The sequence below is a fragment of the Protopterus annectens genome, chromosome 7.part0 (assembly GCF_019279795.1).
Source record: "Protopterus annectens isolate FY-2018-M chromosome 7.part0, PAN1.0, whole genome shotgun sequence".
In the NCBI taxonomy this organism is placed as follows: Eukaryota; Metazoa; Chordata; order Ceratodontiformes; family Protopteridae; genus Protopterus; species Protopterus annectens.
In genome coordinates this window covers 551594394-551609948 of record NC_056739.1, presented here as the reverse complement: position 1 = coordinate 551609948, position 15555 = coordinate 551594394, and the positions used below count along the sequence as shown (strand labels likewise).

The window sequence follows — 15555 nt, the reverse complement described above, 5'->3', positions numbered from 1 at the left end:
CTTCATACAGCGTCTTCCTTTAGTTTGTGGTTAGTTTATTAACAGTATTCTGAATGGTGGAATTTTATGTTGAACATTTTGTTTCAAAACTTACTGGATGGTAAAATGGATATCCCCCCTCCCCCATTTCAGGGTTTCAGCAGCTGTGGGCAAGAATTAAAGGCTTTGTAACATAAATGTAAAAACTTTGCAGTGCATATTGTGCACTCTTTATGTCGACCAAGTCCGGAGTGAGAGGCCTTCATCTGCTGTAGTATACAGACAGCATTCCTCCCCTTATTCTGTAACTGTTCTTTGAGCCCACTGAAACCTGCAATACATTCTCCCTACCTGTAACCATTTCCATGTGAAGCATGCTGATGCCTCTTTCAAAACCTTTATTTGTGCAATAGCATCCTGTTGTGGTTACTGGCTCTCATTTTTTGAGAATCCATATCACTTTTGTTTGCTTTATCCCAATTTTCAGTTCATCTGTCTGTGGCTTGTACCCGTTACCTGTCTTTTGGTTGAGTATGTTTCGCTTCTTTGATCCTGGTCTTGTAGTCATTTTCCCATGATCACCCAGTGCTGCATCACTTCTGATACAGTACTTGACAGAATAATTATAAAATGTATTTGTTCAGGTTGTACAGTGGCATCTTTTTGTGCTGTATATGATGCAGTTTGCATTGTAACCACAAGTCTGTTGGCCTTTATAGCTGCCTTCATAAAGGCCTAATTTTTAGACTAGCCTTAGAGTACACAGTATGCCTGTTCCATTCAGTGTTGATATTCTTCATTGTTAAATTGTAAACCATGTAGTCTGTAGAAGTTCCCTTTCCAGTTAAGTTTTATCAGCTGCTTGGTGCCCTTTTAGGTAGCTGAACACTGTATGCAGTCCACTAGATTTCTTTGATTAGAAATGTTCTGATACCAGTGAAATGGTTGATCACTGTGAATTAAAAAAAAACGTAGTGAAGGCTATGTACTCCTTTTGATGCATGTTTTTTTAAACTGGGGTAAGCAAATAACCCCCATCATCATAATTAAGTCTCTCACGCTATCCCTCTCCCACAGAAATACATATACTACTTGTAAAATGTCTCCGTTTTAACAAGAATGTCTCTCTTTCAGGGGATTGTGATGATCCACCAAGATCAGAAAAGGCTGTTGTGGATACAAATTTGAATGCATTTCCTGTGAACATTATACTGACCTACTCGTGCCGTCCTGGTTACATTTGGGATCGTTCATCAAATAAAAAAGTTGTTTGTCAAGAAAATTCAACATGGACAGAGCTTAAAATCACCTGCACCCGTATGTATTGCTTCCATTCCCAGTACTTTACAAACCTGAGTAAAAATGGGATAAAGGAAAGTTTTTACATTAGTGTGATGTCTGTTTCGAGATGTTGACTGTAATCGCGAAGTCAGCATTGATACTTGAGTGCAGTTCTACATTTTTAAAGTATGGTCTGTTATTGCTGTGCTTTTGAGTTGTGAAAAGTAATGTGTAGAAACTTAGTGGAATTGCTTTTTCCAGGTACTGTCAGTGTTACTATTGCAGTGGTATGTCCAGACTGTGTCTTAAAATGAGCTAGTAGCTGCTTATGCTTGATTTATCCTCTTATATTTGTTTAGCTTCAGTGTTGGCATTTTGCCACAGCAGAAGTAAACCTGTTCAAGATAATTATTATGCTGGCACAAGTCAAGGAGAGGTAAGAGCTGCACAATACAGGCAGTGTTTTGTGTGTATCATTTCCACAACATTGCAAACTGTTTTGCTTGTGGATCATTTTATAAATGTACAGCAGTACCATTAATTTTAGTGCAGTGGCATTCAGTTGTTTGCTTTTAATTAAGTTTACATTTTTATGTACACAGTCCTTTCACTGTGTTGCAGATGAGGCATTTGATTGGTGGAGCACGCTTCCCTGTAGTAAGTCACCAGTAAATTGTATAAGGTCAGACTGACTGGTGCAAAGCTACTGCATCTCCTACATTGGCTCTGAGTAAGCATTCAGATTTGACGTAGGAAGTTTGCTGTCTAACCTCTAGGATTAAAACCAGCACAGCATAGCCTGGTACCTAAAATTTTCCATAGCTACCTTAGCCAGTAACCTTTTATCTATAGTGGTAGGCGCCCAGATATCTCTCCAGCTGTTTGCTGAAGTAGGCTGCACTAATAAAATACCCTCAATGCCATTTTTCTAAGTAGTCTGTTGGTGAAGTTCTTCCACTTTCTGTCAGGAGTGTTTTGTTTGCATTCTTCTGTATATAGTCTATTCCAATTTGTTGCCTTTGTTGTCATTGCTTTCGGTTTTGTAGGAGTATGTTTTTAGCTGCAGACTTTCACCAGACATTGGCACCATTCTTTTGCTCATTAATAATCTGCTTTCTTCTCTATAGAGGGAGAAACGAGAACAATTTTTATGGAGGTATGGAGCTAAAATAACCCACAGAGCAGGCACCTTAAATGTATTAAGTGCCCTGAAGATGCTTTCTTTTCCTGGAAGACTGCAGTGTCTGTACAGTCTTCAAACTCTTCACCTTAAAGGGAATAAAAATAGGTTAGAGTTTAAGAAATGAATGCTGTCCTTTCTTTGGAGTCCCTTCTTTCATAGAGGCCTTATAAGACCCACTGATTCCTCAGCAGGTAAAATTTGATAGTATGGAGCTGGGCAGATTGCTGGTCCTATGAGGTGACCAAATCTCTCCCCCATTTGGTGCACCCCTTTCCATCCTGCATCTTGTTAAACTCCACAGTTGCCCTGTGAGAGTACCTCAAGTTAAAAATGCGAAGGCATTATGACGGGAGGGGGGGTGTCTAGATCCATAATACTGCAAGTAAAATACTTGGCATACCCCTTAGTTTGTACACAAGTGGCAGACCTTGGCTTGGTGGCACCAATCCTGAAGGGCTGTCAAGATCATCTTGCATCCCAGGGAATGGGCTAACCAGTTGCAGAATCTTTTGGTTGTCTCCATAGTTTTTTTCAGCTGTTACTAAAAAGACCCTTTATCCTTGGTCCTGTTCCGTCCTTTTTACAGTAAATCAAGAGCACTGCACAGTCTGGGAAGCATTTTTTTCACATTTTCCTTGAGGACTTTAAACTGCTTGGGTCATATGTTACAATTCTAGAGGCAGATTATACACTATTCTGTCTGTACTCCAGAAGGGGAAAAGTTGACAGATGTGGAACTAAATATTGGGTTAGAATTCAAGATTGCAACCCCAGGCTCAGTGGCTAACCAAATCTTGTGCTTAGCCAGTGGAGGCAGGTGACTTTTAAGCCAGTGTGATACTCCAGGAAGTAACTGCATGGGTGGGGTAACTATCATGAGATGGTGCCATGCTACAACAGGTCAGTGACTGTTTTTAACTAATCAAACAGCATCTGGGCTGAGTTGATTCCATCCATAGACTTTATCAGCACTCCGTTAATTGACTGTGTGCACCTTTGATTTCTGGTCGTGTGGGTTTCCTCCGTGTGCTCCTGTTTCCTCCCACATCTCAAAGACATGCTGTAGGTGGTTTGGGCACTCTAAATTGGCCCTAGGTGTGAGTGCGTGCATGTTTGCCTTCTGTGGAAGGTTGGGCACCGGGCTGGCAACTCAACACCGTAAAACTCCACTGCCAATCATGAGCGGACAGGTGATCTGTTGTGGCGATCCCTTTTAAACTGTGAGCTTTGGCCAGCTAAGACCTGCATGCAATCAACTGAACGCATAAGTGAAGTTAAGTAAATTTTTATCTGCACTTTTATCAAATAATACATGATTTAAATTAAATTGTTTGTGTTGCATTGAGCAATATCTAGCTGGAAGTTGTGACTCTGTTTTTTCAGTAGGCCCCACCCAACCTTCCTGTTTTTGTCTTGATGTTAATCTTGGTGGCTTTGAAACTGCCTGCCCCTCTTGTAAATTTGCACTTGGATACTCCTCCTGGGCCCATCTCATTTGCTCACTCAAAAAAAAAAAATGTATCTGCTTTTACTGTATTTGTGTTTCTTCCTACTTTATTTTGCTTTTGCGTCATCTTAAAAGTACTCAATTGTATTTATTACTGCTTGGTGTAACTCTAAGCCTTTTAGTTTAAGCACTTGGGCTTCAGACCAGTTGTTTTACATTAAGAAGGTTTGTGGTCTGCACTGTAGGGGCAGAACAGGTAGCTTACTTCCTTCTAAGTTGGGAACTGCTGATTGAGGGCTCAGTGTCTGTTATTCTAAAAGTGTATTAATTCTGGTTTAAGCACTTGGGCTTCAGGCCAGTTATTTTACATTAAGAGGGTTCATGGTCTGCACTCTTGTGGGAGGAGAGGCTGGACTCTGCCCTTCTGAGCTGGGAATTTCTGGTTAAAGGCTTATAGTGCCTGCATATTTGAACTGCTTCTTACTGAAATTGGTACACCTTGTTTGCTGTAGCATAGACTTGATCCAGGCCTGCTGAATCTAGCTTTGTTTGTATGCTTGCTTGTTTGCTTGTTATTTCCCTGAAATGCTAATTCCACATAAAACGTGGCTTTTCAGCACTTCTGTGGATCCCTAGTGATATCTGCATTGCTTACTGTACTTACTTCCTTGTTTCACTTGAAAGAAAGTTACTGTTTGTCGTTTTTGCATTTAAGTTACCTGTAACACATTGCATTTAAGTTATCTGGCACTTGCTCACTAAAGCAATTATACAAGTCAGCACTAAAAAATTAAAAGCACTACACCCTCACAAACTCCCCTTGAATACCTTGTTCCCCTTTGGCCCTTTTTTTTCAATTATAAAGGAATTCCCAATACTATTCTAGCATGTCCAAAGGTCAGTTGTCCATCTCCTCTCTGGTCCAGCTGGTGAATCTGGGAATCTTGAGGCAATGTTACAACTGCCTCATGTACACAGACAACCCTCTCCTCCTCCCAATAAATTCCAGCACATGAGAGATGCAACCATACAGCCAAACTGGAGGCTAAGCTCTCTCAACTCAGTACTGGCGTAACCAGTCAGGAGGAGAAGGAAACCACACTCACTACAATTCCAGTCTCAAATAGACCTACCACGACAGCAAACCAAACACATAAACACACAAAAACATACTTGGAGGCTGTAAATAAAATTCTGCCAGCAGAGACCTCCAAAGCAGACACCCAAGCAACCGCTACCCCAAAGCAAAACACATACAACACATAGCTCACAAAGCCAGTGTGCCGAACAGTCACAGCCCTTAAGGCTAAACAACACCCCTGATACACTTGTAATAGATGACTCTATCATCAGGCACACTGACGTCCCGCTCACCAGGCTGAACAAGGAGAAGGTCACGGTGAGCTGCCTGTTTAGCGCTAGGATCCACCACATAACACAAGCACTCAGGTCACTCCAAGGCAAGTACAAATATAACTCGGTCTTTGTCCATGCTGGTGTGAATGACCTGAGACGTACCTCCCTCAACTACTTGAAAAGAGACATAGAGGAGCTCTCTGAGCATGTAGCCCAGGCCAGTATGACCCTGACCTTGAGTAGCATCTTACCCTCACCAAGAATGATGCCACAATATGAAGACAAGATGATCAATTTCAACAATTGGCTTAAGTATTGGTGTCATTCAAAGGGGATCCAATGCCTGTCAGCCTGGGATGACATGCTCGACAAGCCACGATGCTTCGCTAGGGACCTGTCACCCCTGGGCTTTTGGATATTGGCTAAGGCTCTTGCTACCCCCATAGTGCCTTTTTTAGGCAAGGCTCAAAAGACAAACCCACCCCCATAGGTATCACAAGGGATAAGAAACTGAGTAATGCTACTCAACGCCAAAAGTCTAAACCTCAAGATGCACACACTTGAAACTCTTCTTAGCATGGAGAACATTGATATCTGTGCAGTAACAGAAACCTGGTTCAAGGTTTCCGAGAGCACCCCAGCACTACCAGGTTATACCTCATACCATGCTTTTTGGCCCCAAAACTTGGACCGAACCACAAAAGGAGGGGGGAGTATCAATATTCGTCAAAGATACCCACACCTCTATGTTGGTGGCACAGCACAAAGCATCAGAGACTATCCATGTGCAACTAACAGTGGATAAAACTGCCTTCAGTTTATAGCCTGCTACAGACCACCCTCCCAAACCCAGTAACCCCACTCGGCCTTTCTGAGAACACTGGAAAATATGAAGGTCTCTCCAAACACCATTATATTGGGTGACTTCAACTACCCAAACATAGACTGGGAGCATTACTCTAGCTCCAACACCCTAGCCCAAAGGTTCCTAGAATTTATAAACTCAAATGCTATGGAACAGCTTGTTACTACTCCCACATGAGGGGAAAACCATACTAGACCTGATCATCACCAACATGGGGACTCTATGCACCAGACCAGAAGTGTATCCCTCACTGGTAAGATCAGACCATAAACTAATCTCACTGGATATTCACGTCCCGACCCCACCCCCCTGCCCAGAAAATCACAGTGAAAAACTTCTCTAAAGCAAATTTCACACTCCTCAAAACCGAGGTGAAATCCTTCAAAGCCCCCGGGCCTGTGGAAAATACGGCCCAGACCGCAGAATCCTTTATAAACGTATTCTATGAACACCTTCAGGAATGCATGGATCATGCAATCCCAAATAAAACCAAGACCCAATCCTCCAAAGGCAGATGTCCTGTCTGGTGGACCTCAGTCATAAACAAACTATACAATAGAAGGAGGAAGCTACTACATGATAGAGCAAAATCCCAAAAAGGGAAGGCATCTCTGATCAGTATTAGCAAAAAACTACGGGCACTCATAAAATCGTGTAAGGTCCAGCTTCGAGAGAAAAATTGCACAGGACACTAAGGATAATCACAAGGCTTTCTTTAGTTATGTTAGGAACCTGGGTGGGAATTCCCAGATATGCTCAGAATTAGTCCAAAATGACAAAAAATACACCGAACCCACAGACATTGCCAACATCCTAGCTGACAGGTTCAGTGCAAACTGCTCCCCCCCCCCTACCAAATATCTATCCCAGCAGAGTACTGCTCCCCTGACATCTCAGATGCTCAGGTAAGAGCCGCCCTCTCCAAAGCAAAACACAGCATCAATGGGACCAGACGGTGTCCCGGGCTGCGTCCTACATGAACTCCAAGAAGAGCTAAACCCAAACATAAAACTACTGTTCAATCTCAGCCTTACTACAGGATATGTACCCAAAGAGTGGCGTACAGCAACAGTGGTCCCTCTCCACAAAGGTGGTGCCTCAACGGATCCTGGAAGCTATCGCCCCATAAGCCTGACTAGCTTGGTCTGCAAAACTATGGAAAGGATCATCATGGACCTCATAAATAAAGATATTGGTGACCTACAGACACTGGATCCTACCCAGTTCGGCTTTAAGGGCAGATCCTGCCTCTTAAACCTGGTCAATTTCTTTGAAACAGTCACCAAGGCCATTGACGAGGGGATGGTGGTCCACACAGCCTACCTGGACCTTGCAAAAGCCTTTGATACAATACCCCACTCGGGCATTATAGATAAGCGCACCAGCTTAAATATAAACCCCTATGTCACTAGATGGGTTGCAAACTGGCTCAAGGACAGAACCCACATGGTTAGAATTGCTGGAGCCATGTCGGACTCCAAACCAGTTACAAGTGGCATCCCACAAGGCTCAGTCCTGGGACCTCTCTTGTTCGGTATATATTTCTCGGAGGTACAGGCCAACACGGAAGGACTGTGGCTGACCAAGTTCGCAGATGACTGCAAACTGGGCGCCATAATCGACTCTCCAGCCGACACAAGCATCCTCCAAAAGGGCGTCATAGAAGCAGACAACTGGTGCCAGAGCCATGGCCTCAAAAGCTAAACGCCAAAAAGTGTATAGTCATCCCCTTTGGCAAAAACAAAGTGCCCGCAAATTACCACATAGGTAGTAATCCATTAAGTACGGAAGAAATAATTGGGGACCTGGGGACCAAAGTTGATAGCAATCTCTCATTTGACAACCACGTGGCCAAAGTGGTTAGAAAAACATTTTATATAGCCCATCTAATCATGAAGGGATTCACATCTAGATTAGGGGAGGTCATCGTGCCTCTTTACTCATCCCTCATCAGGCCCATAATTGAGTACAATGCCCCTTTTGGGATGTACCTTACCAGACACCTGCAGCAACTGGAAAGACCCCAAAAGTACCTCACCAGGAGGATCAAAGGGCTTAAACAGATGCCATATGCTGCCCGGTTAAAGAAACTCCAGCTCTACTCAGTGGCATATCGCCTGCTCAGAGGCGATCTGTGCCTGACATATAAAGCCGTGTCCAACCCTGAATTAATGGACATGCTGCACCTCAGAAAATCCAAATCCCATCGAGCTACGCGCTCAAGAGACTTGAACCTTGGCACTGAAATAAATAGGACATGCTGGAGGGACAGATTCATAACCCAGAGGCTCCCTTCACTCTGTATTAAAATACCAGTCCAGGTTAGGCAGAGTCCCTCATTGACCCTCTTCAAGAGGAATCTTGATGAGTGGATGGGAGATCGTAGGTTTACCCCGGGTATCACTTCTGTGTCACTGTTAGACAGAGGCACAGTATACTAACCTCGAAAAAGGGCATAGCAAAATTAATTTAAAATGGGTGGCGAAAGCCAAACACTCTCTGGCTAGGCTTATAAATGCCCTAGGGCAGATAGCCTAGTATGAACCTATGAACCTAACCGGGAAAAGCCGAAAAGTAATTCAAATGATCACAGCAATGTGTTTCACCTCATTTTCTTCACACACACACAAATAGCAGTAAGCCTCATCACTGGCTTTTAAACTGTGATCAGATGACAGTAGAAGTCAGTTTCATTGACTGCATTTGTGTTTATCAGTTTTACTGCTTTTGACCTGTGTAAAACTCTGATCAGATGAATGAATATGTAAATAATGGCTAAGTAGTGTATTTCTTGTCACTGTCAAAAGCATACAGTACATCCTCAAATGCCCATCCCCATTAAAGCCACTTTCTGTGTGATCAGCTGAACGAATACACACATAATGGCTGCAGTAATTTTTTTCATCTTGTTGCTGTAGGACCTGCACAGTGCAAAGAACGATTCCTGCATCATTTACACATGCATAAGAGTATATACTGACCTGCACAATTTTAACTGTAGTTACTGAACCCAGGTGTTCCTGTGCAGATGTTTGTGCATGTATGCACGCAGCACTCGCTCTACAGGATGGATCAGACAACCACACGTTTGATTAAAAAAATCATAAAAAATTCTGTAATTCTTTATTTAATCCCATACACTCTTCTGTGTGTATACCTGCAGTTTGCTTTCCCTTCTCAGGGTGCCTTAAGTACTAGAAGACTGAGCCAGAAAACGTCTGTGCACGGTTTCATCTAGCAGGCCGTCCAGCCCACATTGAAGGGCCATTTCTGTCTTTCAAAAAGAGTACCTTCATTAAGGCATAACTCGCTCTCTTATTTGCACCTATAGTGCCTTCCTGAAATCTCCAGCACACAGCCCTACTGATTGCTGCCTACCGAAAGATCAATTAAGCAATTACTGATGCACAGTCATTGACAAATTCCATGATTGTAAGTGCAAGATTGTAAGTGCAAACAATAAAAAATATGGTGACAACCACTGAGAAAAAGTCTTGCTCTTCAAAAGTTACACTGGCTTGAATTTCCCAATCGGCTCACCACTGACCGGTATTACAGAACACCAGATGCTCACAAATACCTGTACAGAAATCCTGCTGCAGACCTGGAGGTCATTACACAGGGACCAAAAGGAATGAAGGCTAGTTGTGCAAAGAATCCTATTCCTTCTCACAAGGACTCCAGATGTCTGGACAGATGGGGTAAAAAAGTATACACTTCTGCAGCCTTGGCTGTCCGAGCACCCGGCTCAGTTCCACATGTTAAAATATCAACAACACACTTTGGAAATATTACAGCAAAAGATTTCGACCTTTCCCGACTGTGCCAATTCGAAAGAGTTAGCAGATTTACTGCACTCTACTTGTCAAGTAGCTAAACACTCATTACACTGTGGATATGACACCTTAGAAGCCTCAACCAGGGCAGCAGTAACAGGATCTGCCATTAGGAGACATGCATGGTTGAAAGGACAGCCTCTCCCTGATGATGTCCGATCTAAATTACTTGATGCACCCTTGGATAAGGACTGCTTGTTTGCAGTAAAAGCAGAAGAGGTGCTGAAAAAGATGAAGACAAAGCAAAATCTATGCAAACAGTAAAATATTTCCTTCAGGTACAACCTCCTAGGTTCAACAGGAATTTTTCCTCAACACTTGCCCTTTCCTGCACCTAGCAGAAGGGGTAAGGGAAGCCCCGCAGGGACAAGACCACCCAGACTTCTATCCCAGGGATGGCAGACAACCAAACAGTGGACCACTTCCACTCCAAAAGCAGGGAGTTCTAAGCCATTCCTCTATGGCAAAAACTCTGACTCCCTGCACCCCTCTGCCCTCTCTTCAATAACCAAAAACTAGGAGGAAGGCTCTCCCTCTGCACAGAAAATTGGCTTTCTGTAACTAATGACCAATGGGTCTTAAAGATCATTTTTTCAGGGATATAAAGTTTCCTTCAATGAACTCTCAATTCCAAAAGGGACCCAGACTTTCCTCCAAATCAGTGGGCAGAGGCATTGAAACAAGTCCAAACTCTCATATCCCAAGGGGCAGTAGAGCCTGTCCCCCTCAGAACAAACAGGCAAAAGCTTTTATTCCAGACTATTCTTTGTTGTCAGAAAAGAGGGCGCTTGGTGACCCATCTTGGATCTGTCCATTCTGAACACCTTCCTGGTGGTCCCTAAATTCAGAATGCTAACTTTGCAGCAGCTGCTGCCTCTGCTGACAAAAAAATGGCTGGTTAGTTATCCTAGATCTAAAAGATGCCTACCTCCACATCCCCATAAGAGAATCCTGCAGTAAATTCCTTTGCTTCAGAGCAGGCTCACAACAGTTTTAGTTCTCTGCGCTACCCTTTGGCTTATCCACTGTTCCCGGGGTATTCAACAAATGCTTAGCCCCAGCCATAGCCTTTTGCAGCCAGAAAAATATATAAATTTATCCTTATCTGGACGACTGCCTCATTCAGGCAGATTGCAAAGAAAAGCTCTGCAAAGACATCTTCTGTCTATACCCTCCTAACCTCCTTAGGGTACACCATCAACGAGAAGAAATCAAGGCAAACCACCCTCCAGGAAGATTATTTTCTTGGGAGCACTGCTGGACACAGCATCCCAAATGGCCTTTCTATCCCCAGAAAACCAGAATTTCCTGGCTTTCTATTTTACCCAGCTGGCTTCCAGAAGGTACCTCACTGCGAGGAAGTTCCTGCAAGCCTTGGGGTACATGACATCTTGCATCCTAATTCCTCTGAACAGGCTTCACATGAGAACTTCGGTGGTACCTAAAGAACCTTTGGTGTCAGCACTTTCAAACTCTAGAGACCTCTCTACCTTTGATCCCCTGTGTAAGGGCTGAGTTTCTCTGGTGCAGAGACCCGTGCCCAGAACAAGGGTCTTTCCTTCACACTCCACCCAACCGGGCAGACCATTACCATCGAAGCTTCAGACATAACTTGGGGCATTCACTTAGAAGACAGGTGCACCCAAGGTCTTTGGGATGCCCAGCACCTTGCCTTACACATCAATCAGAAGGAAATGATGGCAGTACAATAGGCTCTGACATCCTTCAAACCCCGTCTCAACCCAGGGGCTCTCCTTATCAAAACAGACAACACCACAGTAATGTGGTACATCAACAAACAGGAAGTGACTCAATCTTACCCTCTGTGCAGGATAGCCATGACCCTCTGGCTGACTGCCTCTTCCATGGGACTACACCTGATAGCCTAATACCTTCCAGGGATGAGCACCACCCTGGCAGACCACTTAAGCAGAAACGTACTGGACCCCACGAATGGCAGCTCCACAGAAAAATCGTTACAAATCACTCTGGTGTTAGGGACTCCGGAGGTGGATCACTTTGCTTCACATCTCAACCATTAGCTAAAAAAAATTCTGCACCAGGTGCGACGCCTGTGCACTGGCCCAGCCGTCAAGGAGCCTCAATCCTTGTTAACACCAGTGAGGGGCATCCATATAGGGAAGGGATAACAAATGCACACATAGTAAAGTACAATTTCCCTTAAGAGCACACAAAGATCACAGTCAATCTGGGGCTGGTTTTCTCTCTTTCTCTTCAGGTCCCCAATTAGACTCGCCACTGGCACAGCTTTCAGGTACAGATCTCAGCCTAGTGGGCAAGCTAAAACTTTTAGCACCTCCTCTGTCTAACCAGTGCTGTGTGTCCCTGCCCATGTAGCTGACACGCACACACTTTGAGATAAGAGTTTATGCTACTACACAGACTCTCCTGGAGAAGGCTGGCACAGGTTCTCTAGCTGTGCCCCGTCTACCCAGACTATACAGTAGAAATCACTGCCACCACCCAACTAATTATCAGCTACTCAAAGGCCCTTATGAAAGGGTGTCCAATTATACTGTGCAATATTATTATCCAAATGGTAAATGTGACTGAACAGGCGAGACTTGTTTGGAGCGATTTGGTACAGTATCACTGTATACATGCAATGTTCTCTTAGAGCTTCAATTATCTCTAGACAAAACAGCTATGGTTGAACAGTTTAAAAATATTTAATAAATAAAAACACAAGACGATACTTCTTACTACACAGTGCTAGTCAAAGTTCAGAGATCACAGATAAATACTTAAAATACAGTAGAAAAGTTCTGACATCACAGAAAAAAACTAGTGTAATCTTCTTATTTCCTAGCTATATCTGAGAAAACACAAACATTCTACTTGCATATAGACACAGGCATAATGGTGAGTTGGTTGTTCTCAAGACAAATACTCAAATGCTCTACTTCTTTCTGTCCTTTAAATTGATAACACAGTACCATTGATTCATTTCAGATTACATAATATCTTTATGGTTCACAAGCTAACAGACTCTCTGAGGTTAATAGCCTTTGATCTTGCATCTGGTCAGGAAGCCAGAGCAATAAAAGAAATTATACATGCAAATTCTAGCCATTAACTCTAGCCTCAAAACAGTAGGCAGACTGCCTTTATCTAGACATCTCGGCTCTGAGTTTTGACATCAAAGATTTGACTTGGCTTTGTTACAGCAGAGTGCACTGTTACATTTTTGCAATTCCACATTTAACACAGTTTTTCCCCATTTAAGAGAACAAGCCTGGGGCTTATATTAATATTTACAAATGACAGAATTATCTACAAAATTCTGTCTGGCTAAGCTGGCAGCCTTCATCTATTTTCACACCAGGGAATATCACCACCTAGAGTGGAAGGTGGATGCTTTGACTTTCTCCAGGAACACCTTCTTTGTGTACGCATTCCCTCCTCTTCTTCTTATTCCCAAGGTACTGATCAAAATAAGGGAGGAGAGACCAAAGGCCATCCTCATTGCTCCAGAATGGCCCAGACAACATTGGTACCCCTTACTGTGTAGCCTGACCTTACAGCCTCCCAGACAGCTTCCCCCTGATCTCAGACCTATTAACCCATGTGGGGGGTGGGGGGGGGATGCTGCACTCAGACTTGCAGACTATCAGCATGGCTAATACTCTAAAGGCAAACAAGGTGCTCCTGTTAAGCAAACGGGTCCTAGACATTATCACAGAGGACAGAAGGCATAGCACCAGAAAATCTTAAGCAGGAAAAATAGAAAAGATTCTGCTCCTGGAGCCAGTCCAGAGGGGGCAATACCTCACAACCTTCCATCCCTCTTATCCTGGACTACTTAGCGGAGCTACTTAATAGTCTCCTTTATTAAAATCCATGCCTCAGCCATTTCAGCTCATTTTGATGCAGAGCAGCCCCTTTTCCCCCTTCCTTTGATTAAACAATTCCTCAGAGGGGCTTCTAATGTCCAACCTCCCAGAAGGCCACCCTCTCCAGCCTGGGACCTGAATTATGTTTTGGAAAAACTAACTTCAACACCCTTCGAACCTGCTGCTTCAGGAGAACTAAAATACCTCTCCTGGAAGACTGCTTTTCTCCTAGCTGTCACCTCAGCCAGAAGGGTGTCCGAACTTCAGGCACTGATGGCCATTGAGCCCTTCATCATCTTCCATGCAGACAGGGTCTCCCTGAGGACTAATCCCTTTATGCCCAAGGTGGTATCTAATGCAACTCTCAACTGGGCCATACATCTACCCACCTTCTTTCGTAACCCTCAAAACAAGGGGGAAGGAACTCTGCACTCACTAGACGTGCACAGACGGCTCCGATACTATCTGGACCGTACTAAACCCTTCAGGAAAACCGACCAACTACTTGTCAGCTTTGCCCCTGGGGCAGAGGGGAAGCAGATTTCCAAACAAATCGTTTCCAAATGTATATCGCACTGTATCCATTTCTGCTACAGATTGCATGGGAACCCCCCTCAGGTCTATTCAAACCCATTCCAGTAGGGTAGCCTCCACTTCCACAGCATTCCTCAGAGGAATTCTCACCAGGGAAATCCTGGAAGCTGCAACCTGGCTTCAGTTCATACCTTTACCAAGAATTACCACTTACCTCCGTTTCCTAAGACTAGAGCAGGGTTTGCCTCTGCAGGGCATGCTGACCCATTCCTAGGTATCTGATGACTGCAACTGTGAAACACAAAGAACATAGTACAATTGTGTACACTTAACCATAAATGTAGTTATTAGAGTGTATTCACTGTTGCAGTCCTGGTTTCCCACCCTCCTTCCACCTTATATCTTTCTTTAGGGAGACTTAAGTTTCTAATGGTGGCTTTTAGCCACCAGGACCAGTTTACCATATTTACTTGGGCCTCTGACTGGTTAGGGCAAGAAAAAGTGATGTAATGGTGTCTGCTGCCTTCCTTTATAGCTCTGAAGACCTGACATTAGGCAGCAAGCAACAGCAGCCGACACAGAAAAGCATTGACTCTGGTATTCGGGCCGGCCGAGGGCTACCACAGCAGGGATAACCCACAGGTGATGACTACAACAGTGAATACACTTGAACATCTAGATTTATGGTATGTGTACACAACTGTACTTTCCAACTTCTTCGGATCCAGATGACTATCTGAGCTGAAGCTGCCTTGTCAGATCTGAGGCACTGAAGTTGAGTTTGAGGTTTTCAGAGCCATCTCTGCCCCTCTGAGCTTTGGGGGAATTGCTCTCTGGGCAGAAGGAGACAGTGATCCAGAAGTCTTTTTTTCTTGGAGCCGCTGTTTTGCCTCTGAGTGGTCTGGCTTCAAGGTTGCACAGTGTGTTCTTTGTTCCAACAGGATTGACTGATCCAGCCCCTTTGGATCTCCAGTGCAGATGTTCTTCGTGTTTCACTGTTGCAGTCATTACATTTAGGGTGATTTGCTTGCAGGTAGCCCTCAGTCTGCCTAATTAACAAAGTCTTGGGTCCTGCGCCGGTTGCTGTCCCTTCTTCCATGACGTCAGGTTGTCAGGGGTATAAAATATGCAGCCAATGCCGTTGCATCAGTCTTTCTTGCCGTGCGGTGCCCAAAGCAGAAGCAGTTCGCAAGTGCCGGTCGGCCGACTCCTGAAATTTT

General features: G+C 44.0%; 1 protein-coding gene across 1 annotated transcript in view; it reads left to right on the top strand.

The window, feature by feature from the left end:
• The window catches only part of LOC122806590 (complement component receptor 1-like protein), a 511640-nt gene that overhangs the window by 63584 nt on the left and 432501 nt on the right, over positions 1 to 15555 (top strand). The window contains exon 2 of the mRNA XM_044077138.1: positions 1114 to 1296. Within this exon, the coding sequence (XP_043933073.1) occupies positions 1114 to 1296 (183 nt within the window). The remainder of the gene's footprint in view (positions 1 to 1113; positions 1297 to 15555) is intronic.